This window comes from Nanorana parkeri, unplaced genomic scaffold (genome assembly GCF_000935625.1).
Source record: "Nanorana parkeri isolate BGI_ZX_2015 unplaced genomic scaffold, ASM93562v1 scaffold2006, whole genome shotgun sequence".
NCBI lineage: Eukaryota > Metazoa > Chordata > Amphibia > Anura > Dicroglossidae > Nanorana > Nanorana parkeri.
Genome location: NW_017308274.1, coordinates 137,912 through 165,433, shown reverse-complemented (window position 1 = coordinate 165,433; position 27,522 = coordinate 137,912). Strand labels below are relative to the sequence as shown.

Genomic DNA, 27,522 nt, shown 5'->3' with positions numbered 1-27,522 from the left:
GGGTTTCTGTAAAGTGCAGGCCAACCCTGGTCTGTGTGAGTGCCTGCAATGGGTAAACCAAGAACACATCAGCTTTGGACGTAGCGCCACCAGCTTGGACGTGGCGCCTCCAGCTTTGGACGTAGCGCCTCTACCTTTGGACGTAGCGCCTCCAGCTAGACATAGCACCTTCCTCAAAGTTACAGCGACACACAAGAAGCTTAGGTGGGCCAAAACTAGCCCCTCTGCTTCTCACTGCGTCTCAATGACTGAAGTTTGAGGCTAAAACATCCATTAGACCCCACCCCTTATATTTTCTTGCTTTCCCAGGAAAGAAAAGGGACTTCCGATTTCACCCCATCAAGGAGACGATCGTTGAGGAGCCGGCAGACATCACGCCTTACTTGGAACAGCTGGAAGAGCCGCTGAGAGAGAAAGTTGTTTCCTTGCAGAAAGTAAGGTGGGTAGTTTGTGCATATGTACTAATTGGCGCTAACCTTTTCCTTCGCCTGCCCGTCAGTAAAAGATTACTATGTTCAGTCTGAGTGTTCAGTCAAAGAGGACCTGTTTCTAAAACCACTTCATGATGTCCACCAGTGCCTCTCGTGGTCAGTGACCAGGTTCACCCTGCTCCAGTTTGATACTCGATGTGTTTAGCATTAGGCCTTCATGGTGGCTTTGTGTTTATATCTTTCAGCGATATGGAGTTGCAGTGTGAGCTGATGCAAGATATAGTGGAGCAGATCCTAGAGGTAAGTGCTTACAAATTCTTATCCTTGACGCTTGCCCCATTTTGGTGGTGAAAGTGTTGTGGTGTCGGTGGCAGCGATGATCTGAGGGGCGGAAGGAAAGAGAGCAAACTACAGATGTGGCCTGGGTTTGCAGCACTCGGCCTTGTCAGCTTTCTCAATATAGCTCCATAACAACCTTGTAACACCCAACTTTCCCACACCCAGGCTATCCAGCACTGCCATGGTATACAGCAGAGTTAGTGTAGCTTACCACATGAACAGAAGTGAAGGATCAGGCAGGCAGCCATGGTTCTTCACTCCTTTTCTTGTGATATGGCGTTCTCTTTGTACCAGGGAGCTCCAGGAGACAAGTACAGTCCTGCCAGGTTCATCATTAAGTTATTATGGACCAAAAACCAATTAAAAGGTAAGATATGTCCTGTATGGTTCCAATGACTGTCCGTTTACAGATTCCTCCATCCGCAAACTAATGTAGGCCTTACACATGAGGGTAGGGATGCACCGATATATCGGCCGCCGAAACATATCGGCCGAAAATTGCACTTTTGGCAAAATGCCTAATGTGCAGTTTTTCTGCCGAAATAGCGGTGCATCCCTACTTTCTCTCCTCCCCGCTGGACGCTGCTCTATGTCCCAGCGGGGAGGAGTGAAACTGCCACAGGCGGCTGAGCGCTGTTAGCAGCCGGTGTCTCTCCTCCCTGCACCGCTCAGCCTCCTGTGACAGATCAGGAGAGCAGCCGCGTGGGTGGAGACAGCCAGGGCTGTCACAGGAGGCCAGCCGGTGTTGCGGGGGGAGAAGTCAGATCGAGATCTCCGCACCGCTTGCTCAGCCTCCTGTGACGGCGAGTCAGGGAAGAAGCGAGTACAAGCAGTCAGTGATCAGTGACCGCTGAGTGTTTGTAGATAATTGAGGACAGAGTATGTCTACTCTGTCTCCAATTATGAATGAATGGGTAGTGATCTACATCACTTCCTGTTCATTCATGATTGTGGACATGGGAAACATACTATCTCCACAGGTTATGAATGGACAGGAACACTCGGTATAGAAGTTTCCTGTTCATTCATCACAGGGGCTGCAGAAAAAGACATTGAGGACTCTGTGTTCTCAATCTCTTTTTCTATTTTAAAAGGGAAATATCAGGGGTCTGTTTAGACCCCTAAAATTTCCCCAGAGCCATTAAAAATAAAAATATTTAATAAAAATAAAAGATTTGAAAAAGTTAGAGAATTTTTTTTTTTCGGTTTGGGCCCAATGTTTTTTCCATTTTTCGGTTTTAAAATGTTCATTTCGGTGCACCTCTAAATGAAAGTACACTAATGTGTTTATCACTGGAAGATCATAGTACAATGTGCCCAACTCTCTTCCTTCCATGCATTAAGTGACATGTATGCTCCAAACAGGAAGCAAAGTGGTAAACTCTCTCTCCTCTTCTCTGCAGGATGAATTCGATTCGGAGCAGTTATCCGTTCTGGCTTCCTGTCTCCACGAGTTGTTCAAGCACCATTTCCGCGGAGAGGTCCTGCCAGAGGAGATTACAGATGAGTAAGTGCCCCTTGGATCAATTGTCCTCCTTCATTGAGGCCCTTTTAGAAGGCCTTTCGATCAAAAGCGTACAAAGTGGTCAGTTATATGAGTTTGTAGCCCTAGACTTTGGGCTGAAGCTAAAAGGGGTTGAAAGGTTTATTGCACTACCAACATTTCGGGTAGGTGAACCACATATGCTGAAAGATGACTGGCAGTTAGGGGGGTGATGCAAAAAATGTACAGCGTTGGCACTTACACATAAGTACACTGACTAGCTTGGTTTCTGAAGGCCCGCATACAACATGGTGAGGTGATCCGATTGGGTGAGACCGTGATGTGCACAATATGAAGAAGCACTTGGAGTACCAAAGGCTGACTGGGATAGTAATGCAGGCATTTTGGCCTGATGGGTGAAGAATGTAGATGCTTTGTAGGAGGGAAATATAGAAGAGCTTATATTGGTGAATTCTATGGGACACTTGGAGTTTTTTGGGGAGGGGTACTGGTACAAAAAAAAAAGCCTTTTGTTGGCCTGGAAGGAAATGGCAGGGGATCAGCCAGACTGGTAGAAATTGGTGGCATTTTGACCTTCGTTTGGTTTACGTTTTTACCCGCTGACATTGTTACCTGTATTTATCAGGTCTCTGGAGGAGTCTGTTGGGAAACCTCTCTACCTAATATTTAGGTGAGTCTAACCTATGTTCCTATCTTTACAGCCTAAACCCCCCAAAAATATACCATCTTCACTGCCTGTTGTCTTCTTTGTCTGCAGAAACCTCATCCAGATGCAGGAAGATAGCAATGGCTTCTCCCTCCTTCTAGACCTGCTGTCCGAACTCTACCAGAAACAGCCCAAGATTGGCTATCACCTCCTCTACTACCTGAAGGCCAGGTGAGGGAGCTAATTGTCCGTACCGCGAAAAATTCTGCCTTATGGAACACAATTCTTATGTTCTCTGCTAATAAAAAAACAAGAGGGTGATAAATCTGATGGTAGAAAGTAACGTATACGGAAGTCCTGTTTGATAACAAAAATAGTGTCAGAACAAAGATAGATATATTTTGCTGTCAATTGCATGCATATAGAAAAAAAGAGATTGGTGTATGATAGGTTGGGGAATGGAGACTGGCGGATGATAGGTTGGAAAATGGAGACTGGCATGTGATATGTTGGGGAACAGAGACTAGTATATAATAGGTTGGGGAATGGAGATTCTTTTAATAACAGTTTTAGTAACAGAGACTGGTGTATGATAGGTTGGGGAATAGAGACTGGTGTATGATAGGTTGGGGGAGAGAGACTGGTGTATGATAGGTTGGGGGAGAGAGACTGGTGTATGATAGGTTGGACAAGAGAGACTGGTGTATGATAGGTTGGACAAGAGAGACTGGTGTATGATAGGTTGGGGGAACAGAGACTGGTGTATGATAGGTTGGGGGAACAGAGACTGGTGTATGATAGGTTGGGGGAGAGAGACTGGTGTATGATAGGTTGGGTAACAGAGAGACTGGTGTATGATAGATTGGGGGAGAGAGACTGGTGTATGATAGGTTGGGGAAGAGAGACTGGTGTATGATAGATTGGGGGAGAGAGACTGGTGTATGATAGGTTGGGGAACAGAGACTGGTGTATGATAGGTTGGGTAACCGAGAGACTGGTGTATGATAGGTTGGGCAAGAGAGACTGGTGTATGATAGGTTGGGGGAGAGAGACTGTTGTATGATAGGTTGGGGAACCGAGAGACTGGTGTATGATAGGTTGGGGGAGAGAGACTGGTGTATGATAGGTTGGGGGAGTGAGACTGGTGTATGATAGGTTGGGGGAGTGAGACTGGTGTATGATAGGTTGGGGGAGAGAGACTGGTGTATGATAGGTTGGGGAACAGACGCTGGTATGTGATAGGTTAGGGAACAGACGGTGGTATGTGATAGGTTGGGGAACAGACACTCCGATGTCCTATACTAGGGAACAAAGACTGGTATATGATGGGTTGGGTAGAGGACACTTGAATATGATGGGATAGATATGATGGGTTGGGGAGCAGAGACTGGTATATGATGGGTTGGGGAGCAGAGACTGGTATATGATGGGTTGGGGAGCAGAGACTGGTATATGATGGGTTGGGGAGCAGAGACTGGTATATGATGGGTTGGGGAACAGAGACTGGTATATGATGGGTTGGGGAACAGAGACTGGTATATGATGGGTTGGGGAACAGAGACTGGTATATGATGGGTTGGGGAACAGAGACTGGTATATGATGGGTTGGGGAACAGAGACTGGTATATGATGGGTTGGGGAACAGAGACTGGTATATGATGGGTTGGGGAACAGAGACTGGTATATGATGGGTTGGGGAACAGAGACTGGTATATGATGGGTTGGGGAACAGAGACTGGTATATGATGGGTTGGGGAACAGAGACTGGTATATGATGGGTTGGGGAACAGAGACTGGTATATGATGGGTTGGGGAACAGAGACTGGTATATGATGGGTTGGGGAACAGAGACTGGTATATGATGGGTTGGGGAACAGAGACTGGTATATGATGGGTTGGGGAACAGAGACTGGTATATGATGGGTTGGGGAACAGAGACTGGTATATGATGGGTTGGGGAACAGAGACTGGTATATGATGGGTTGGGGAACAGAGACTGGTATATGATGGGTTGGGGAACAGAGACTGGTATATGATGGGTTGGGGAACAGAGACTGGTATATGATGGGTTGGGGAACAGAGACTGGTATATGATGGGTTGGGGAACAGAGACTGGTATATGATGGGTTGGGGAACAGAGACTGGTATATGATGGGTTGGGGAACAGAGACTGGTATATGATGGGTTGGGGAACAGAGACTGGTATATGATGGGTTGGGGAACAGAGACTGGTATATGATGGGTTGGGGAACAGAGACTGGTATATGATGGGTTGGGGAACAGAGACTGGTATATGATGGGTTGGGGAACAGAGACTGGTATATGATGGGTTGGGGAACAGAGACTGGTATATGATGGGTTGGGGAACAGAGACTGGTATATGATGGGTTGGGGAACAGAGACTGGTATATGATGGGTTGGGGAACAGAGACTGGTATATGATGGGTTGGGGAACAGAGACTGGTATATGATGGGTTGGGGAACAGAGACTGGTATATGATGGGTTGGGGAACAGAGACTGGTATATGATGGGTTGGGGAACAGAGACTGGTATATGATGGGTTGGGGAACAGAGACTGGTATATGATGGGTTGGGGAACAGAGACTGGTATATGATGGGTTGGGGAACAGAGACTGGTATATGATGGGTTGGGGAACAGAGACTGGTATATGATGGGTTGGGGAACAGAGACTGGTATATGATGGGTTGGGGAACAGAGACTGGTATATGATGGGTTGGGGAACAGAGACTGGTATATGATGGGTTGGGGAACAGAGACTGGTATATGATGGGTTGGGGAACAGAGACTGGTATATGATGGGTTGGGGAACAGAGACTGGTATATGATGGGTTGGGGAACAGAGACTGGTATATGATGGGTTGGGGAACAGAGACTGGTATATGATGGGTTGGGGAACAGAGACTGGTATATGATGGGTTGGGGAACAGAGACTGGTATATGATGGGTTGGGGAACAGAGACTGGTATATGATGGGTTGGGGAACAGAGACTGGTATATGATGGGTTGGGGAACAGAGACTGGTATATGATGGGTTGGGGAACAGAGACTGGTATATGATGGGTTGGGGAACAGAGACTGGTATATGATGGGTTGGGGAACAGAGACTGGTATATGATGGGTTGGGGAACAGAGACTGGTATATGATGGGTTGGGGAACAGAGACTGGTATATGATGGGTTGGGGAACAGAGACTGGTATATGATGGGTTGGGGAACAGAGACTGGTATATGATGGGTTGGGGAACAGAGACTGGTATATGATGGGTTGGGGAACAGAGACTGGTATATGATGGGTTGGGGAACAGAGACTGGTATATGATGGGTTGGGGAACAGAGACTGGTATATGATGGGTTGGGGAACAGAGACTGGTATATGATGGGTTGGGGAACAGAGACTGGTATATGATGGGTTGGGGAACAGAGACTGGTATATGATGGGTTGGGGAACAGAGACTGGTATATGATGGGTTGGGGAACAGAGACTGGTATATGATGGGTTGGGGAACAGAGACTGGTATATGATGGGTTGGGGAACAGAGACTGGTATATGATGGGTTGGGGAACAGAGACTGGTATATGATGGGTTGGGGAACAGAGACTGGTATATGATGGGTTGGGGAACAGAGACTGGTATATGATGGGTTGGGGAACAGAGACTGGTATATGATGGGTTGGGGAACAGAGACTGGTATATGATGGGTTGGGGAACAGAGACTGGTATATGATGGGTTGGGGAACAGAGACTGGTATATGATGGGTTGGGGAACAGAGACTGGTATATGATGGGTTGGGGAACAGAGACTGGTATATGATGGGTTGGGGAACAGAGACTGGTATATGATGGGTTGGGGAACAGAGACTGGTATATGATGGGTTGGGGAACAGAGACTGGTATATGATGGGTTGGGGAACAGAGACTGGTATATGATGGGTTGGGGAACAGAGACTGGTATATGATGGGTTGGGGAACAGAGACTGGTATATGATGGGTTGGGGAACAGAGACTGGTATATGATGGGTTGGGGAACAGAGACTGGTATATGATGGTTTGGGGAACACGGACTGGTATATGATGGGATAGGGAACAGGGACTGGTATATGATGGGTTGGGGAACAGAGACTGGTATATGATGGGTTGGGGAACAGAGACTGGTATATGATGGGTTGGGGAACAGAGACTGGTATATGATGGGTTGGGGAACAGAGACTGGTATATGATGGGTTGGGGAACAGAGACTGGTATATGATAGGTGGGGGGCAGTGCCACGTTTGATGTCCGCTGTCAGCTCTCTTGCCCCCTCCAGTAGAGTTTCTTATCAGGTTGGGGATTTAATCCTCCTCATTATACTCTTATCCTACTTAATCACATCCAGTGCCTGTCCTCTGTGTCCGGTCTGTTTATTGGAACTAATTAATGAAAAGCCAGAACACATTTCCCTCTTAATCAAGGTACACGGCTTCCTGAATGATAAAATGAGACATGACGTGACCGGCAGTGCCCTCTGCCCAGACATCAGCTCTGCCATCTTCTGATTGTCTGGTATCAGATGGCAGCAGGGGGTAGAGGAGATGTCAGTGTGAAGGGCCTGAACTCTCAGGAGGGTTCTGCCAATCAGATCTCAGGCATCAGACATCCTCAGGAGAGTGAAACCTGTCAGTGGTAAATTGATGCGTCTGTACGTGATGAACATGCGTTCGACACGACGCACATACTGGGGTGATTAGTGAAGTGTAGATCAGCACTGACAGACTCTGGAGGGAGCCGCTTCCGCCATAGAAGACCTGTGAGAACATTGGAGGGCCAAGGCGCAGAAGATGACTTGTATGTCCAGACGGCAGCTACTGAATTCTGCGGTTTTAGACTGAAGTTCAGTCTAGGAATGGGAATGCTTGCTAGATACCTGGGCTGGGGAAATCATGTAGGCCTGGGCTGGGGAAATCATGTAGGCCTGGGCTGGGGAAATCATGTAGGCCTGGGCTGGGGGAAACATGTAGGCCTGGGCTGGGGAAATCATGTAGGCCTGGGCTGGGGAAATCATATAGGCCTGGGCTGGGGAAAACATGTAGGCCTGGGCTGGGGAAATCATGTAGGCCTAGGCTGGGAAAATCATGTAGGCCTGGGCTGGGGAAATCATGTAGGCCTGGGCTGGGTAAAGCATGTAGGCCTGGGCTGGGGAAATCATGTAGGCCTGGGCTGGGGAAATCATGTAGGCACCATGCTGAGCTCCTACTGTTTGCTTGGCTACTTCAGACACCTTTCTGTTTTGCTGTCCCTCCATATTGTCAATGGGCGACTTCTCTGTTTATTACTAAACAGTAGGAGAGACGATTGTGAAGGGGTCACTTGCACCTGTTTCCTGAGATAACACTGATCTACTCAGGGGTCTGTATTTGGATGGAGATGGCTACCAAGGTCCATGGTCATTGGTGTGAGGGATGGAATGAGACTTTGCTCCTCACCGCCTACATCTCCATCATATAGCAAGGTATAAAAAGGAAACTGTTTTTGTTGCCCACAGCAACCAATAGTAGGGATGCACTGATACCGTTTTTTCGGTACTGAGTACGAGTACCGATATTTTTCTTTCGGTACTCGCTGATACCAAATACCGATACCGGATGTCCCATTTAGGAAGCCAGGCAGCGTGTAATGACTCGCCACTTGGCTTCCTGGTTAGGCGGGCGCCGTGTAAAGACGCGCCACCCGACTTCCCGATTAGCAGGGAAGCAGTCTCCATGCTTCTCGTCACTAGGTGACGAAGAAGCATGGAGCCGGCTTTCTGGCCAATCAGAAAGCCGGGCGCCACTTCCTCATTGGCCTGGAAGCCGGCTCCATGGTCCCTCGTTATAAGGTGAAGAGGGAGCATGAAGCCAGCTTCCCGGCCAATCGGAAAGCCTGGCGCTGCGTCATTACACGGCGCCCGGCTTCCTGATTGGCCAGCTTCCAGACCAATCAGAAAGATGGGCAGCAAGTTATTACACGCTGCCTGGCTTCCTGATTGGCCGGGAAGCCGGCTCCATGCTCCCTCGTCACAAGGGTTCCCGGCCAATCAGGAGGTCGGTCAGCGTCTAATGACTCGCTGCCCTTCTTCGTGATACCGGAAGTATCGGGCTAGGCATCGGAGCATTTGGGTGAGTACAAGTACTCACCCATATATTCGGCATCAGCACCGATACTAGTATCGGTATCGGTGCATCCCTAACAAATAGGATTTCATATTGTTAAAGTACACTGAGAGAATAAAAAGGGAGATTCTGATTGGCTGTTGGGGCACTAAGAACAGCATCTTGTTTCCCTGCACACTTTATGGGCCCCTGATGTCCTCCACAGCACCATGTCCACATTGCTGGTCACTAACTCTCTCCATGGCTTCCTCTCTGTAGCAAGGCCGCGGCCGGGAAGATGAACTTGTACGAGTCGTTCGCTCAGGCCACGCAGCTCGGCGACCTGCACACCTGCCTCATGATGGACATGAAAGCCTGCCAGGAGGATGACGTGCGTCTGCTGTGTTACCTGACCCCTTCCATATACAGCGAGGTACAGACCACAGTAAGCACATGGTCATGTGACCTGGGTGTTACGCATATATAACTTGGTGAACTGCGTTTATAGTATCAATCAAATGATAATTAAGTTTCTCTGTGGACTGTTCACACCGACAACATTCCTTTATATCCTATTTAAACCAAACCAAAGCATATCACGTGACTGTACATACACCTTACGATGATTCAGCATTCATCTATCGAGGGACACAGGTATTCTAAAGCAGTCTGGTTATACTGCCGTCTACAGGAAGGTGGCAGTATAACCTGACTGTTTAAGAAGTCCTGTGCCCCTCCGTGGTCTTCAAGAAAAACATTTAATGGTAAGTACAAAAATCTTTAACTATGTACATACAGTATATTAGGAGGGTCTTTTCGTGCCGTGTTGAGCGGTGGGGCGGCCATCTTGTTCACTGCATAACCAGATTCCCAGCTACACAGCAGGAGGACCTCACTCTGGCTTCTCTCTCTTCAGTTTCCAGATGAAACGCTGCGGAGCGGAGAGCTCCTTAACATGATCGTGGCCGTCATTGACTCTGCCCAGGTAAGGGGGTTCAGTGCTACCCTGATACTTTTGTATGTACGAATCACCTACAGCCCAGTAACGTCCCTTGTGTGTGTGTGTATCAGTTGCAGGAGCTCGTGTGTCACGTCATGATGGGGAACCTGGTGATGTTTCGGAAGGACTCCGTGCTCAACATCCTTAGTAAGTGCCCAGGTTGAGGGTTGTGAGCCCAGGGTATGTAGGGGGTATGTGCTACCTGAAGGAAATTCAACGCCATGGGATTTTAAATCTTTTATTGAACAAGATCATCAAGTACAACCAACGCGTTTTGGGGGGAAGGGCCGCCCCCTTCTTCAGGGCTAGTTGGGAAGAATGAAGATGTGATCCACTAAAAAGCCTGGATTGGGGGCTGAGAATGTCGGTGTATTCTGACAACAATGAGGGCAGACCTCATTGTCGTCAGTATGTGCTGATATTCACAGCATGACGTATTAGGGGTGGGGGTGGGGCACACATCATTATTATGGAAATCACATTATTTGCACTAAGGGGGTCACATGATATTGATCGGGCTGGTGGCAATAAGGTGCTCTGCGTCCTTTCTTCCAGTTCAGAGTTTGGAATGGGAGACCTTCGAGCAGTACTGTACCTGGCAGCTCTTCCTGGCCCACAATGTCCCATTGGAGACCATCATCCCTATCCTTCAACATCTCAAGTACAAAGGTAAGTTTGTCTGTCACCGTCAGTGCACACGCCCTCCTCTCATACATGCTCTTTTCCATCCTGCCTCTTCCAGCCGTCCTGCTTCTTCTCTGTCCACCTGCCGTCCTGCCTCTTCTCCATCCGCCATAGACCATGTAAGATCTCCCCAATAAAACGTCTTCACCATTTTCAGTGACCTATCTGTCTGTTTTCTCTTTGCAGAGCACCCCGAAGCTCTGTCCTGTCTCCTCCTACAGCTCCGCAGGGAAAAGTAAGTGACACTTTTATTTGTCATGTTTTATTTTTTTTTTCGCCCCTCAAGTAAAAAAATTATTTTCTCTTTTTATCATTGGGCACAGCACACCATCCTCCTAGGTCACTATTAAAAATCTGAGGCATGCTGGGAGTATAACGGGTCATACTTGGCCGGCCAACAATTTTTTCTATTTGTCAGTGTCCATGTCCTCTTCTAGGCGGCAGTATAACCCAACAGTCTCTAAACTCCTGTGTCCCTCAATGAACGCTAACAAAAATACTACTCGGCCAGTGTGAGGATCTGAATTCTGTATATTCAGTAGTGAGCCAAAATCAGTCTTGCAGTGAAAGTGGTTGATTTATAAGGTGTGGGAGGGGCTTGGGTGGGATTACCCAAGGAAGTGAGTGTAGGGTGGGCATCACCAGGGTAGTTCAGAGTCAGTACGGGGGATGGCGTGCAGTGGGTGGAGTCTAGAATTGCAGGAAGCACATGGCTGTCAGCTGTAGCCCTTTATATACAGTTAGAATAAACCGTTTGCATACGGACCACTTACTGATAATTTGCCCCCCCCCCCCTAAACTGGACATGGAAGCTGGATAGGGACCTCTCCGCCAGCTTCTTGATTTGACATTAGCGCATCCAACTTAAAGCTGCGCTTTTAACAGCCTGGCGAACATCCCGGTAAAACAGGGCCGGCGTGAAAAACGTTTACTGCTCTGACCTTTGTAAGAGCGCCATTTACAATAATTGCCTGACGCCGCTCCACTTTCCCGCCGGCTAAAGCGAATAGCAGAGGCGGCGCGTCATTGTGTATGCAGGTCAGATCGTGACACCTTCTGCAATATCCTGTACACCGAGATCCCTTATCAGTCGGATCATTTATTACTGCCTCTTCTGTGCACTGGGAGAGCCGGGGATTGTGGGTAACGGGCCCGCAGGAGCCTGATGTGGCCAGATATTTCTCTGTATCGATTTATGTGTGTTGCTTATCCCCGTTCAGCCTTGCGTTCTATGTAATGACCGGCTCATGGAGTTACGTCGTGGTGCAGCAGGTCAATTGTTATTTGATAATAATGAACGGCAAAGCAACGGAACATTTTTATAGTAAATGTCTTTTTTGCTGAACTCCAGGCAGATATAAAGGATACAAATTCACGTAGCTCTATGATTCATGAATACATCTTGAAATGTTTTATTTAGGGATGCAACGATACCGGTATTTCGGTATCGAGTACGAGCACTGAAGAAAAAAAAATTTCGGACTCGTCGATACCGGTATTTTGGTACCGAGTACTGGCTAAAACCAAATACCGAGTACTGGAAGTCCCATTCAGGAAGCCAGGCGGCGTGTAATGACTCGCGACCTGGCTTCCTGATTAGCCGAGCAGTGTGTAAAGACTCGCCACCAGGCTTCCCGATTAACAAGGAAGCAGTCCCATGCTTCTCATCGCTATGTGACGAGAAAGCATGGAGCCGGCTTGCTGGCCAATGGTGGAAGCCGGGCGCCGTGTAATGACGCAACGCCCTGCTTCCTGATTGGCCGGGAAGCCGACTCTCAAGTGACGAGGGAGCATGGAGCCGGCTTCCCGGCCAATCAGGAAGGCGGGCAGCAAGTCATTACACAAGAAGTATCGGGCTAGGCATCGGAGCATTTGGGCGAGTACGAGTAATCGCCCAAATACTCAGTATCGGCACCGATGCTAGTATCGGTATCGGTGCATCCCTAACGAATACTGATAACGGAAGTCCCATTAAGGAAGCCAGGCGGCATGTAATGACTCGCCACCCGGCCTCCCGATTAGCAGGAAAACCGTCTCTATGCTTCCTCAACAAGGGAGCATGGAGCCGGCTTTCTGGCCAATCAGTGACAAGGGAGCATAGAGTCTGCTTCTCGGCCAATGAGGAAGCCAGGCAACGTGTAATGACTTGCTGCCCGGCTTCCTGATACCGTAAGCTCAGGTATCAGGCTAGGCATCGGAGCATTTGGGCGAGTACTCGACCTTAGCACTGATACTAGTATCGGTGCATCGTTAGTTTTCCTTTAAACTTGAAGTTTCTACAAAGTGATTGTTTTCTTTTTTTTTTTCCCCTCTTCTCTCAGGCCGACCGAGGAGATGGTGAAAATGGTTCTCAGCCGCCCGTGTCACCCCGACGACCAGTTCACCACGAGCATCCTGCGCCACTGGTGCTTGAAACACGACGACCCTTTGGCGGAACACATCAAGTCGTTGCTTATCAAGAACAACAGTCTTCCTCGGAAACGGCAGAGGTAAGGGGTTAAATGTAACCGTGCGTTTATTGCTTGCCAGAAAACATGGGGCCCCCACCGGTACAATCGCCTCCAGGGTATTGCTGTCACACCCCGATCTTATCAACCTGATGTGGGGCCTCTACAGTCCCAAAACCACTTCCCCAGACCCAAGAACATCAAATCATCTCAGCTGGGAGATCTGGGGTCCCATCACAACCACTTCCAGACTTGGCGGTTGGGTTGCTGCATTTACTTTCAGGTCTGGCGTTCTTCCACATGTTTACCAAGATGCATTTTTTTTCTTCATCCCCTTTCCCAAAATCTAGGGAGGGGCTCTTGGGAGGAGTTATGCAAATATCAATATTCCTTGATGAGTGGGTGTCAGTCTAGAGCAGCTGTAGCCAAACTCTGGCCCTCCAGCTGTGGTGGAACTACAGATCCCATGAGGCATTGCAAGATTCTCACAGCCACAGACATGACTCCCGGAAAGAGAAGCATTATGGGATTTGTAGTTTCACCACAGCTGGAGGGCCGGAGTTTGGCTACCCCTGGTCTAGAGGAATAGGTATTGCTTGGCAGGCTGTATTTGCATGCATGAAAAGTTCAAAGAAAAGTCCAATTTGGAGAGCGCACTTTGGGGGAAGACGGGTCTGGGTATAAGTCTAGTGTGCGGCTCCTGGTGAAATCAGACCGGGGTGTCTGGTGTGTACCCTTGAAAAACAAAAAAGAGAACCGGAGCGCCACAACCTTGCGCAATAAGGTGGGTTTTTAAAGGGGCAGCACAATTTTCTTTGATATGCACACGCATGTGGTGGGGAGCTCAGCAGTTTGTGACCATGAGTGGTGTCAGGTGGGTCATCCAGTGGCTGCGAGGGACTAAGCTTGTTCCGCCGGGTGGGGAAGAAGGATCCAGTACCAGATTGAAAAGAGGAAAACCCAAAAATAGAGCAGACCGTGTGTAACTTGATGTTGGAAGAGATAAAACACGTACACTCACCCTGTCACATCTGATGTGAATCTTGCGTGAGAGGTATTAATGTTGGCTTCTCCGCGGTGTTCACGAAGGGTGTCTACACCCGGCTTGAAAACGAAGTGTAATTACTTCGAAACGCGTCACTCCTTTAAAAACTCACCTTATTGCGCTAGGTTGTGGTGCTCCGGTTCTCTCTTTTTGTGTTTGCACGCCGGCCGTCCTAGGTAAAGCCCACATGTGATGCTGAGCCTCTATGATTGAAAGAACTGAAATACAAAGAAAGAGGCTGGTGAGGAAAGGCTAGATGATGCTGGGTGCCCTCCAGCCAGGAAATGAGGGGGGCTTGCTGCAGATTCTAATGCACATTGTGGGAAGCCCACAGTGCACAGTGAAATCAGAGGAAGCCATTGCGCTCCAGGAGAGGAGCCGGTACCACTGTGCAAGGCCGGAGGTCAGATATGAGAGATCTATCACCTTTACCTTAAGATCTTGGGGTCTTTCATTCCCACCATATGATTTGGATTCTATCCAGGATCTGAAGAGATAGAAAGCAATCCAGCAGATCATTTATAAGTAATGGGAGAGGAGCGGTTCTCTTCCTCTGCACATTGAGAAAAGCAGAGGTGTCATGTCACATATACATACATGTGGAAGCGCACATTGCAGTCAGGATGCCTCGGCGGGCTCGGGGTACTATTCTAATCTGTGGGATGCCAACGCCGGAACTAAATAGCTAACTTGAGAGCACAGATGAGCTGGAGTTTTCATCCTCCAAAAGGATATGGAGACCTATTAGGTGACCACACTGCCCCGGGGCTTCCACCGACCTTCACCAAACCCTGCACAGAGAAAGAAGTGGCATGCAGCTCATTCATTTCTAACAACTGACATTATTGAAAGCTTCTCATTGGCTTTAGATTTGCTTTAAACTTGGCTATATCGGCAGTATAGACAGTCGCTCGCCCCCCCCTTGTCTGTCGGGCCGCTGTCGCCGTCTGCGAGCCTTGCGCTAATTACTTTTCTGAGACGTGAAGAGCCCTTACCGGTGGGCGCTGTCTGCCCAAGCAGCTGACTCCTCTCTACCGGCCCCCTCCGCCGCGGCAGACGCCCGCAAGATTGGAGTGTTTATCCGTCACAGAAATTCGCATACCGCTCGAGATGTCTCCAGTGCCAAGCACTCGAGGCTTCAGCATATTGTCATTCATCTCTGAAGTGCCTTCGCAGAGCGCAGCAGGGGCGATTATCACAAATCCCAGAGGACTGCAAGAGAGCCGCCAGGGGAGAGGAGACCGCCAACGCTTAATTGGATAGATAGCGAGCGGAGAGCGCTGGCGTAGAGCAGATGGCTCGGGTGTAATGAGGCAGTGCAAAGGACAGCCAATCAGAATTCTGCTTTCATCATCTAATAACGGAGATTGCTGATTGGTCTCAGCGGGTTATTGAGATCTTCACATTGCGTTCTCCTTTATTAAAAGTAAACTTTCATGGTTTTGGGTCCGTTTTTGATGATATTTGGCTGTTTTATATCACAATCTAATGCTTTACAAAGGATTTACAGAGCACTATGGGTTAGCTAGAGACGGCACAGCAGTAGTTACCTCCTTCCAGACGCTCTGTCTCAGACCGAGGGATGGGGCAGAGTTGTGTCGATTTTAGGAACATTCTGTAGTCATTAGGGTGGGATGCTTGCGGCAATTTTGCTGCGTTTCCTGGGCTTCTCATGTGATCACTGATTGGCTGTCACAGTGATTCTGAGCCCTTCGTATCAGCTGCCAACTGATGCTATGGGTGACCGCACACTCCCAGTGATGCAAATATGCGATAACTTGGAATAAGACCCTACTCCATGCTGCAACATATATGTGCTCGACGGGTGGGAAGGGGTTAAGTGCATTGGTTAAATTGGAATAGGGATCTCACTACTCCAACGGGATATCCGCTCGTCTCAGGGGTCAGAAAAGAGTAATCTGGCAGGAAGTGACAACAGTCTCTTCTTATTCAGAGGGGACGGGACACTACTTCTGGGACAGAAGGGATTGCCGGACAGCTCAAGTTGGGTTGACGGCCCTAAGTGGTGTCTCGGTTAGTTTCTGAGTTGCCGCCATGGTCGTGTATGATCGTGGCACTAGAACTTTCGGCCAATGAAGTTCAGTGAGGATTAGGTTTATATGACGGACGTTGTGCAGTTATCATGTGTAGGGTGTGATTATAGATTATAGATCGGGTATTTGTATGATCTGCGTCTCTTTGCTGTTGTTAGCCTGCGGAGTTCGAGCAGTAAGTTGGCACAGCTGACGTTGGAGCAGATCCTGGAGCATCTGGATAACCTGAGACTGAACCTATCCAATACCAAACAGAACTGTAAGTACAACCGTCTCTTACGTCCCTCCATCCTTCCCAAGCCGTCTCCCTCTACACTTCCTAGGACAGTTCCCCCATGTCCATCTCCCCTCTCCCCTGCCTACCATCTTTCTCTACCCCTCCTATGGCAGTGTCCCCCCCTTCCCATTCATCTACCATTTTCTTTTCCTATCTCTCTCTTATGGCAGTCCCCGCAAACCCCCATCCATCTCTCTCTCCTCTTATGGGAGTACAATCCCTAACCTAGTCCATTATCCTCTAACTTCTATGGCTTCCCTCGTTCTTCCCCAACCCATCGCCCCCCCTGATCCCCTTTCCCCTCATTCATGTTCCTTTCCTCATATGGCAATGTTTTTTCCCATCCATCTCCCTCTCTATAATAGTCCTCCCGCCTTATAATTTCTCTTTCCTCCTATGCCAGTCTATTTTTCTATCTATCTATAGCTCTGTAATTCTGTTACTGCTCTGTTAAAGCTTCATCTAGATGGGACCCGATATCACGTTGTATCATCTTCCCCACCGGCCGTGGAGCTCTGCCTCCCCCTGGTGGCCTGATCAGTCATTCCTAACATGTCCCCAATGTACATGCAGAGTGTAAGGATTCTATAACACATCAAGAGTTCCAATGTATTAATTATTATTAAACTAATACCATTTTGTGTTCAGTTTTCAGCCAGACGCCGATCCTGCAAGCTCTCCAACACGTACAGGCCAGCTGCGACGAGGCGCATAAGATGAAGTAAGTGATAGGAACAGCTTATTATAGGGATCGGGTACCCAGCACCCTTCCATACTGTGTGCTTGGCCTTGGCCTTCCATTACTTTCTGGTTATTCATGTTGGGACCCGAGCAGGTAGAGCCCCCTGTTGCATCCTGACATGGAGGATTGATCATGTCTGGACTTTATCCTAAGCGAGTGATAGCAAGCAGAATATAAGGGTTTTGCACAGAAATGGGCGCTTGTTATATGGCTGTTTAATACACAGATACACCCTGAATGCTGAAATTAGGCTTGCAGGAGGAGTCACTGCTTGGAAGGGTGGAGAAGGGATGACAGCAGAGAGCTCAGGGGGGTCCACCTATGTGGTATTGTACAAAGGAGATAGAGCAGTGGGACTGATGATTACTGCAGACTCTAAATGGTGATGTCCCCCTCCAGGGGGGTATCATAAGAGGTCGGACAATACGTTTATTAGTCTTTGGCAGGTGAATTGGTTCCATAGATGTGTTTCACCTTTCTATAGAGCTGCAATGGTGCTGCAGTACCTCACCTCTGCCAGGAGGTGGCGCTTTATCTACTCACATTGCTGTGTTTGCAGGTTCAGCGACCTTTTCTCATTGGCGGAGGAGTATGAGGACTCGACAAAGACGCCAAAGAGCCGGCGGAAAGGTCCCATGACCAGCCCGCGCAGCAGGAAGACCACAGCACAGCCAACCAACATGGAGGAGGAGTCTTCGTCCAGCAGCGCCTCGGTGAGAGTCGGGGGCAGTAGGAGGGGTCACTTGTGTCCTAATGGTCAAACTCTACCCCCTTCTGCGTTATTTTGTGTTGTAGGGGAGGGCAGTAAAATCCTGTGGGCGTTGCAGAGGGATATAAAACTATGCGTGTCCATAGAGGAGGGGTCAGGGTGGAGGCGGAGCTTTTAGCTCCAGGAGTAATGGACGTCCTTTCTGTTTTTCTTTGCAGGAAGAGGAAGACACAAAGCCAAAGCCCAGCAAGCGGAAGAGGAAGGGCTCTGCGGCGGTGGGATCGGACAGCGATTGATGGCCCCACCCCCGTCTGCACTAGTAAAGGCCGACAGCCGCTGACACTACCTGCAGTCAGCTGATGAACTGTTCTCAGCTGCGATTGGCCGGTCAATGTTTCCCGGACTCCTCGATGATATTGGTTACCTGTCAGCCATTTTTCCACTTCCCCCCGCGTTGGCGTAGACAGGGACGCCTCTTTTGTGCACCAGAGGCCGGCCATTTATAGCGACAGAAATCTCTTATTTTCTTACTGGACTGTATATAAACCGCATGCGGCGCCTCTCCGCCTCCTCCGTGTATATTTTTTTTTCTTCTTTTTTTTTTTTTTTTTTTAAAAGAAAGCGAAAATATTTTAAAACACAATAAATGGTTTGTGATACCCGATCGGTTTCCTTGGTGCTCCCTTCCTTCGTCACTGAGAGGCCTCGGCTGCTGCAGATCTTCAGAGACTCAAAAGCCCACTAAGAGGAGGTTGTTGGATGGGAGGAGAAGGGCCAAAGGAAGACGGTGGTAGTGGAGGTGACAGTCGCGGGACCCGTTCCACCACTGGCCAGCACAGTAAGGTGTGGCCTATGGAAGACTCCTTTCTCTGCTAGTTGCACAGTAGAGAGTGTGTGACCTCCTTGAGAACCTTTTTCTCCACTGACTGCACAGTTAAGGTTGGGACCCCCTTGGGGGACCCCTTCTTTCATTTTGCTGCAGAGTTAGGGGTGTGACCCTGGAGGACCACTTCCTCCTCTGGCTTGCACAGTATGCGGTGGGACCTCTACAAGGCTCCTTTCTCTGCCGGCTGCACAGCAGAAAGTGTACCTCTGGGGGGACCCGTTCCTCCTCTGCCTGCGTAGTTAGAGGTGTGACCCCTGGAGGACAACTTCCTCTGGTGGCTGCCCAGTTTGTGGTGGGACCTCCAGAAGGTTCCTTTCTCTGCCAGCTGTATAGAAGTGTACTTCTGGCGGGACCCCCTGATAGACCAATTCCTCCACTAGCTGCAACGTTAGGGGTGTGGCCTTTTGGGGACCCCTTCCTTTGCTGGCCATATGAGATATGGGCTGAACGAGAAAAAACACTTGTTTACCCCATCCGTACTGAATCATCCAACCTACCCCTAGGCCAGCGGTTCTCAACCTAGGGGTTGCGACCCCATAGTGGGTCGAATGACGATTTGCCGGGGGTCACCTAGCGGCTCCCGGCCACCCAGGAGAGAAGCTCTTTCTCTGCTCTTTTTTTCTGACATCGGGCCCGCCGTCAGTCAGAAAAAAAAAACTTTCTCCTTGGAGCAGACTAAACCTTTCTCTGCTCTGTTTTTTTTTTTCTTCTGACATCGGTCCCGCACTCGCAGTCAGTCAGTACAAAAAAACAACCCACCATAGGAATGCATAGCTAGATTCCTATTGGCTATTTCACTTTACAAACTAGCTATTGCTGTTAAGTAAAAAATAAATACAATAAACAATAAAAAAAATAAAACTAACCCTGCCATCTGGTTGCCATTCTCCATTGATGGTGGTTGGGGGGGAGGGGGGCGCCTTGGCGGAACCTGGCCTTGGAGCAGCAGGGAGAGTAAATCCAGCCCTGGGCGTTCATAACGCGGTTATAGCCTCAGTCCAGCTACCATAAAGATTGTGCTTTCTACTCTCTACGCAGGTAATGTCAAGGAAGGGTATTTCAGCTTCAAAAAGCAAGTAGAACAGCGGTTCTCAACCTGTGGGGTCGCTGTGTGATTTCTGCTGTGCTAGGTGAGAGTCCTCCTCAGCCCTCTCCTAGCGCAGCAGTGTCCGTTCTCCCGCCAGATGTCGCTGCAGCAGCCGCGTCAACCCTAGACTTTACCGTTGGGGGTCACCACAACTTGGCAAATGTTACTGAGGGGTCCCGGCCCTAGAAAGGTTGAGAACCAGTGCCCTAGGCTATTGCATTTTGACAGCGGAAGACAGACAGAATACTCGACCAGTGACTGCAGCTGATTGGCTGTCCAGTGACAGTGGGCAGAGAAGGTAACATGTTTGGGCACAGATACAGGAAAAGAAATGTACTGGGTAATGTTTGACTGCCTTAGGCTCCATTCACATATAGCGGCAGACCGCGCGGGACACAAACGCTTTATGTGAAACAACTGCACGGATTCCGCTCTTTTGCGGCTGTCTTACAGCCGCAAACGCGTGAAATCTGCCGGCTTATCACGCTTGCACTATTTCTGGGACCGCGTGGTCTCCGCAACAGTCTGAACAATGCACATTGTTTTTTTTCTGTTTGGAGCGGCTGCGCGCGTATTCATACAGCTGAATACGTGCGGGCAGCCGCCCCAGTGTGAATGGAGCCTAATATGATATTTCTGCAAAGCATTTTGTGCACTGCCTGCTCCGCCCTGCACATATACTAATTAATACCAATGCAGTGATGTCGCCGCCATATAAAGGAGCGTGTTGTCTGAGGCCGACTAAGTTGAGGCTTTTCTGCTGAATGAACTGTTTTTCAATACCGCCACCTGGTGGAAAGGAAGAGGTACTGCATCCTACATAGAGGCACCTCTCCTCTCTGTGGATGGCACAACACTCCTTTGAAGTAATCTTCATAAAGAAAATGGGTGCTGGCAGGCATGATGCCGAGTTCAAGTCGGCTTCATGTATGGAGTGAGGGAGAAAAGGGTCTGAGCGAGGCATGGAGTGGAAAGTTTTCTATACATCTGATTTTTTTGGCAGCTGTAGCTCCTGGCTGTTTTATTTGGGATGAGGACGGTGAGCTTTCCGCACAGGTCATGGTGGAGAAGAGATGACATTCCCAGCCTCACAAAGTACTTCTAGATTTCAAGGAGTTATTTCGGGTCAAGATGTAGAGGATCAGAGTGGACAGGTCATCAGATATATTTTTTCATTGTCAGGTGCAGTGGCCTTGTGTTGCAAACCTTTGATCTGCATGGTCTTCAAACAAGATCTCTTCAGACCACTCTTGACACTATCATTGAGGAAGCTAGTGGTGGCAAGAACACCCATCTTCCTCAGAGGAAGACTGCCAAGTTTTTCTCCTCATTAAGAAATGTCCTCTCAGTTTCTCCACTCCCTCGACCTCCTTGTTGAGACCCTTCAAACCTGGATCCCAGACCACCCGCAAGGTCTCAATCCTCAGACAGGCCTTCCTCTGTATGAAGGTACGCCCCCATTTTACAGAGTGAGGAGACATTTTTTAAAGCTAGCGGAAACTTGGACAACTTTGTATCTCTGACACTAAGTTGCTGGAGGTGGTTTCCCTCTATTCCCCTCCTCAGCTTCTCATTTGTAACCTTCCTGTGTCACCATACAGATTAGCAGATCTTCATTGGGCCCTCTCGGGTCTTCTGGGCCAGGGTGTTTGTTGCCCCAGTTTCTGTAGCAGGAAGGTTTTAAGGATTTTACCTCTACCTGTTCACCATTCCCAAGGCCCAAAGGGGCCACCTAGCCCCATCTTGAATTTCAAAGCTCTGATGTCTTCATTTGAGCACAGAAACTTTGCATGAAATCCACCAAATCTGTCATCACCTCTCTTCACACTATCTATCCTATATCTATCTATACAGTGCATTCATGTTTTCCTACGTTATGCTGTGGGGTCCCTACACTACCAGTTATTGGGCCTGCCCTTCAGGCTCTCCCCTGTATTTCAGGTGTTCACCAAGATGCTGGCCCCAGTATTAGCTTTGCTCTCGTGGCATCCCCATTTTTAGATACTTGGACAACCTCCTATTAAGGGAACAGTCGGCACAGGGTCTGTCAGTCGTGATTTTGAGTGTCCAGACAATAGAGCGGCTCGGGTCGATCCTGAACCCTCAAACTGCTGGAACCAAGACATTGTTTTGGAGTATTTGGGTCTAGTCCTGGACACAGCTAAGACCAGTGTTTCTACAGGAGATGCATCAGACTCTCCCATCTCAGATTCAACCTCTCCAGTCCAAGACTCGTCCGACTCTCTGCTATTGCATGCGAGTCCTGAGCCTGATGGTAATCGTCTTTAAAGGAGAACTATGGGGTCAGTGTATTTCCCCATAGTTCTCCTTAGGGTAACGGAGGACACAAACTAGCGTCCTCCCGTTACCCTAAGCTCAGTATACCGCAAGCTACAGCTCGCGGTATACTGAGACACCGCAGCCGGGACAGATCCCGACGTAGATGACGGGATCTGCCCAGCTCCGTGAGTGACAGCTGGCTCTGCCTATCTAGAGGCAGAGCCAGCTGTACCCGCCCCCTCCCCAGTCCGTTCCGCCAGTCAGCGCTGGAAGATCGGAGCGGGGAGGGGGGAATCCAGCCCCTCCCCCTGTCACGGCAGAGAGCCGTGACAGGATCGAGAGGTGAGCGAACCCGGTATGTGTTCGCTCACCTCCCGATCTACTGAGCCGACCTGTGACAGTCTCATTGTCACAGGTCGGCTAGAACTATGAGGTGAGTGGAAATCACTCATCTCATAGTTCTCCTTTAATGCAGTTCCGTTCACCCAGCTTTATTCCAGACCTCTGCAACATACAGTAACATTGTTTTTGTTGGACAAGTTAATCAGGTCTCTGGACAGATGGCTTTGTTTGGTACAGAAGACCAGGTTGCACCTGGCTTGGTGGCTCAGGAATCTGAATCTTTCCTTCCCGTCTTTTGGAGATCCTGACGATGAATGCCAGCCTGCCAGGCTGGGTAGAAGTCCCGGGTACCTTGTCGGTGACATGGTCTTCAGAAGAATCGTGTCTACTAATCAGCATCATGGAGCTTCAGGCAATTTGGCTGTCTCTGCAGCGTTGGACCATCTTTCTAGAGGACATCTGATTTGGATTCAGTCAGGCAAAGCCATGCAGGGTACGTACATCAACCATCAAGGAGGAGCCAGAAGTCTCGCCAAGGCAAGAGAGGTACATCAGATCCTGCCCTGGACAGAATTTCTCCTTTCAGCCTGTCCACCATTTACATCCCAGGTGTAGACAATTGGCATGTGGACTTCCCTAGCCAGCAGCGCCTACATCGACTCCATGCTGAACATCAAACTGGACAGGGTTGTCTCCAGATACAGGGATCCTATAGCAGAAGCAGTGGATGCTCTTTGGAATGTGTCCACCCTGGTCTATGCCTTTCCTTCCCATCTACGTCACGGGATTGAGAGAGAGGGCATTCTGATGATCTTCCTTGCTCCGGACTGATATCGGTGGATGTGGTACGATGACCTGGGAAGGCTCCTGGTGGACATTCTGTGGGCTCTGCCAGATCATCACGATCTTCTGTCTGAAGGACCAATTTGCCATCCTGCTTCATGGTTGCTGGTTTCAGTGGCATGGCTGTTGAAGCCCAGCATCTGAAAGACCAGGGGAATCTCAGAACCTGTGATTCCTTCCATGCTAAAAGCTAGGAATAATACTGCCCGCAAGGTTTATCAAACATAAAAGGGATACTTCACATGCTGTGAGTCACGGACCTTCTACTCTAGGAGTTTTTCTATGCGGCGGATCCTCTCTGTCTTGGAGCTGGTCCTGGACCAGAGCTTGGCTCTCAGCACTATAAAGGGCCATGTTTCTTCCATTTATTTCCTGTTCCAGAGACCACTGGCCTCTCGATATTTGATCAAGACCTTTGTACAGGGGGTCCCTCATGAATCTCCCCCCATGCTTTCCAGTATGATTTATTGGGGTCTGAATCTGGTTTTCTCTGTGCCTCTTGACCATCTAATTCCAGGTTCAGGTGTAATGTCCTTTAGTCGACTCTTTGAGCTGCAGGCAGTGTGGTGAGTTGGGGTGTATTAGGGTACAGCAGGGCAAGAAGATTATACCTTCCTCCAGAATTCTGCCTGAAGTCCAGTAGGAAAGTCTAGCAACTGTGAACAATAAGCAGTGTGGGATGTGTTAGTCAGATTCAGAAGGCTTGCAGCTTCCTGTTCTATGATACTGTGCTGGGTTCCCTGATACAGGAATGGAGAGGGTGGCGGTCAGAACCTGGAAACATTGTCTGTATTTCACGGACCAGCTCTTGGGCCATTTAGAAAATGAGGATAGCAGGGGCAGCCAAAACAGCCCCCCTTTCCCCCCAAGGAACCATCCATCTCTGGTAGTGGCCATTGCCCAAGTCCCCGAACTGGTGCTAGTTCCAGTTTGTGTGATGCTACAATCATGTACTCCACAGGCATCCCCGCAGCTTTATACAGGAACCTGAGCCACAACAAGCCCCACTAGACAGGTCCTCTTTAAAAGCCAAGATTTCCTATGACTGCACATGGCTTTGATTTGCAGAGCTGCCCTGTGGTTCCTTTAAACGTTCAGCCGAGCAGGAGAGGGAAGACAGATTGAGGTAATTCTGGGAATTTTCGGAAAGGAGGGTGGAGGGGGTAACATCTGTTCCAGAATGTTCTAGAGCTGTGTTCTCCATCTGGCGCCCGAGTAGGGAACGTGGCGGAGGCCTCGACCTCTGGAGTTAATTATTTCCCTCACCTGGCCCCGTTCCCCTTTTTTTCTGCGGCTCACAATGTGCGTCCTTGTGCGAACCCGCTGAGAGCGAACGATCTGCGATTGTGTCCCTCTCAGAGTCATACGGCAGATTGGAAGGGCTTCCACCTTAACCCCTTGTGCTGTCAGATTTGGACGCCCGAGCATTGCTGCGGTTAGCGGGGGCTGAAGAAAGCGTAGTAATACTGACAGGCGCAGGAAGCTTCTGATATCCAAACATGATCGTTCGGTCAGATGACGGAGCCATGTGCGTGCCAAATGCTTGCACGCAGCAGTGCCGCGCCGCCAACTTTAAAGGAAAAGTATGGCAGCTTTTGGTTCATTTATTTGTGACTTAAAGATTTAAAAAAAATAAAAGATATACAACATCAGTTTATAAACAATAAAAGGTTTCCATATTTCCTAATAGGAAGGAGCAGAGGCATGTCAGATTTATTCAGCAGTCTGTGTAATGTGATCTCTCCTGCTCCTTAGATCTGTCACAGTACATTATCTCTGAGCCTCTGGAAAGCCTTTGCTGTTTGGCACTCGTTGTCTGCAGGGCCAGATTTACTCTCTGCTGCCCCAAGGCCAGGTTCCTCAATGTGCCCCCCTACTCACCAAACCCCCCCTCCAATGGAGAATGGCAGACCTGCAGGCTGCATACAAGTGATCTCAGCGACATCGCTGGGATCACTTGTACAAAACAAGCGGCGGCATCCCGCCTGCACATTTAGCTCTGTTTGCCTAAAGCAGGGCTAAATGTAGAGAATAACTACCCACCCGTCGCCCGGAACTGCATGTCCCGGGCATCGGGAGATAGGAATTCCACACCCCTGCTGCCCCTCTACTCCCTGCTGCCCCGAGGCCGGGCCTTGGTTGGCCTTGTGGGAAATCCAGCCCTGGGTGTCTGCTGTCTATATATGGGAAATATTAAATTTGCATGTCTTCATATTTACCCATTTTTTTTAAATAACTGAATATAAGATAATTTTTACACATGCTAAACATGAGCTGATTCTGTAAAGTTTTCCCAACTTCTCATAAGTAAAAATATGCCATATGGTCAAAATTATAAAAAATGTTTGCGTTCAGTTGTTTCCAGTGAAGGGTACTGTTAACGCTACAGCATACAAAGACATTGTAGACCATTGTGCTCTTCCAGCCTTGCGGTAACAGTTTGGTGAAGGTCCTTTTCTGTTCCAGGAAGACTGTGCCCCTGTGTACAAAGCCAGCTCCCTAAAGACATGGTGTGACCAGTTTGGTGTTGGGGAACTCAAGTGTCTTGACTTCAACCCTACTGAACACCTTTCGGATGACATGATGGTGGATCAGGTCTTCTCATCCAGCATCAGTACCTGACCTGATTGTCACGTACCTTGGTGTGAGCCTGAATTGACGAGGGAGGCCTCCCCTTGCAGCTCTCATCTGAGTACCCCTGGAGATGGAACAGATGGTCTACAGACTGAAAGAGATCTGGATGCGGTAAAAGAAGCCGACCATCAGGTGAGGATGCCAGCAGCGAGGGGTTAGGATAAGCAGATGAAGCAGAGTCGGGGAAAGACCGGGTCGGTAACTTGCAGGCAGGCGAAGTACAAAATCAAGAAGCAAAGCCAGAGGTAGGCCAGGTCAGCAACTTGCAAGCAGATGAATGGTCAGTGGGTAAGCCGGGGTCAGAAGGGAGCAGGATCAGGAAACAAGCCGGGTCAAACACAGATTCAGGAGCAGAATCAGGCAATAGCATAGGGAACAGCTGAAGATCTCTCCGCAAAGTGCAAGTGCAACAAGCATCCTTAAAAAGCCAGTTTGGCGCCACTGGCAGGAATGTGCACATCAGCGCCTGTGCACCGTGACTTGCAGATGCGTGCACTGCTCCGTTCATGCGCATATGCACGTGCAATATTGGCACTAACGCTTTCTTCTCGCATATTTACCTGTCACCTCACATATGGCCACGAATTCCCACAGACTCCCTCCAAAATCTTGTGGAAAACCTTCCCAGAAGAGTGTAGGCTGTTTTAGCCACAATGGTGTGAGGAGGCGAAATTCCATAATATTGACCATGGTTTTGGAATAGCATGGATGTCCAAGCTTGTATAAGTGTGATGGTCAGGTGTCCACAACCAGCTCATATAGGTATGATCATCAGGGATCCACAAGCAGCTCATATAAGGGTGTGATGCCCCTCCACCAAACTTTACACTTGGCACAATGCAGTCAGGCAAGTACCGTTCTCCTGGCAACCGCCAAACCCAGACACGCCCATGGGATTGCCAGACAGAGAAGCGTGATTGGTCACTCCAGAGAACACGTCTCCACTTCTCTAGAGTCCAGTGGCGGCGTGCTTTACACCACGGCATCCCACCCTTTGCATTGCACTTGGTGATGTAAGGCTTGGATGCAGCTGCTCGGCCATGGAAACCCATTCCATGAAGCTCTCTACGCACTGTTGTTGTGCCAATCTGAAGGCCACACGACGTTTGGAGGTCTGTAGCTATTGACTCTGCAGACAGTTGGCGACTTCTGTGCGCTTCAGCATGCGCTGACCCCGCTCTGTCATTTTACGTGGCCTAACACTTCGTGGCTGAGTTGCTGGTGTTCCCAGTTGCTTCCACTTTGTTATACCAGTAACAGGTGACCGCGGAATATTTAGTAGCAAGGAAATGTCACTTATGGACTTATTGCACAGGTGACAACCTATCGCGGTACCACGCTTGTAGTCACTGAGCTCCTGAGAGTGACCCGTTCTTTCACAAATGTCTGTAGAAGCGTCTGCATGCCGAGGTGCGTGATTTTATACCCCTGTGGCCATGGAGGTG

At 49.1% G+C, this 27,522-nt stretch overlaps 1 protein-coding gene across 3 annotated transcripts in view; it reads left to right on the top strand.

Annotated features, from left to right (window-relative positions):
* INTS3 (integrator complex subunit 3) overlaps window positions 1-18,647 on the top strand; it is an 80,844-nt gene extending 62,197 nt beyond the window's left edge. For all 3 annotated transcript variants that reach the window (XM_018572357.1, XM_018572356.1, XM_018572355.1), the window contains exons 16-30: window positions 310-439; window positions 677-731; window positions 2,174-2,277; window positions 2,900-2,944; window positions 3,032-3,151; window positions 9,327-9,480; window positions 9,964-10,032; window positions 10,119-10,194; window positions 10,603-10,716; window positions 10,918-10,966; window positions 13,053-13,220; window positions 16,436-16,536; window positions 17,203-17,275; window positions 17,856-18,009; window positions 18,224-18,647. In XM_018572357.1, the coding sequence (XP_018427859.1) occupies window positions 310-439; window positions 677-731; window positions 2,174-2,277; window positions 2,900-2,944; window positions 3,032-3,151; window positions 9,327-9,480; window positions 9,964-10,032; window positions 10,119-10,194; window positions 10,603-10,716; window positions 10,918-10,966; window positions 13,053-13,220; window positions 16,436-16,536; window positions 17,203-17,275; window positions 17,856-18,009; window positions 18,224-18,301 (1,490 nt within the window). In that variant the 3' untranslated portion in view covers window positions 18,302-18,647. The remainder of the gene's footprint in view (window positions 1-309; window positions 440-676; window positions 732-2,173; window positions 2,278-2,899; window positions 2,945-3,031; window positions 3,152-9,326; window positions 9,481-9,963; window positions 10,033-10,118; window positions 10,195-10,602; window positions 10,717-10,917; window positions 10,967-13,052; window positions 13,221-16,435; window positions 16,537-17,202; window positions 17,276-17,855; window positions 18,010-18,223) is intronic.
* Window positions 18,648-27,522: the final 8,875 nt, after the last annotated feature.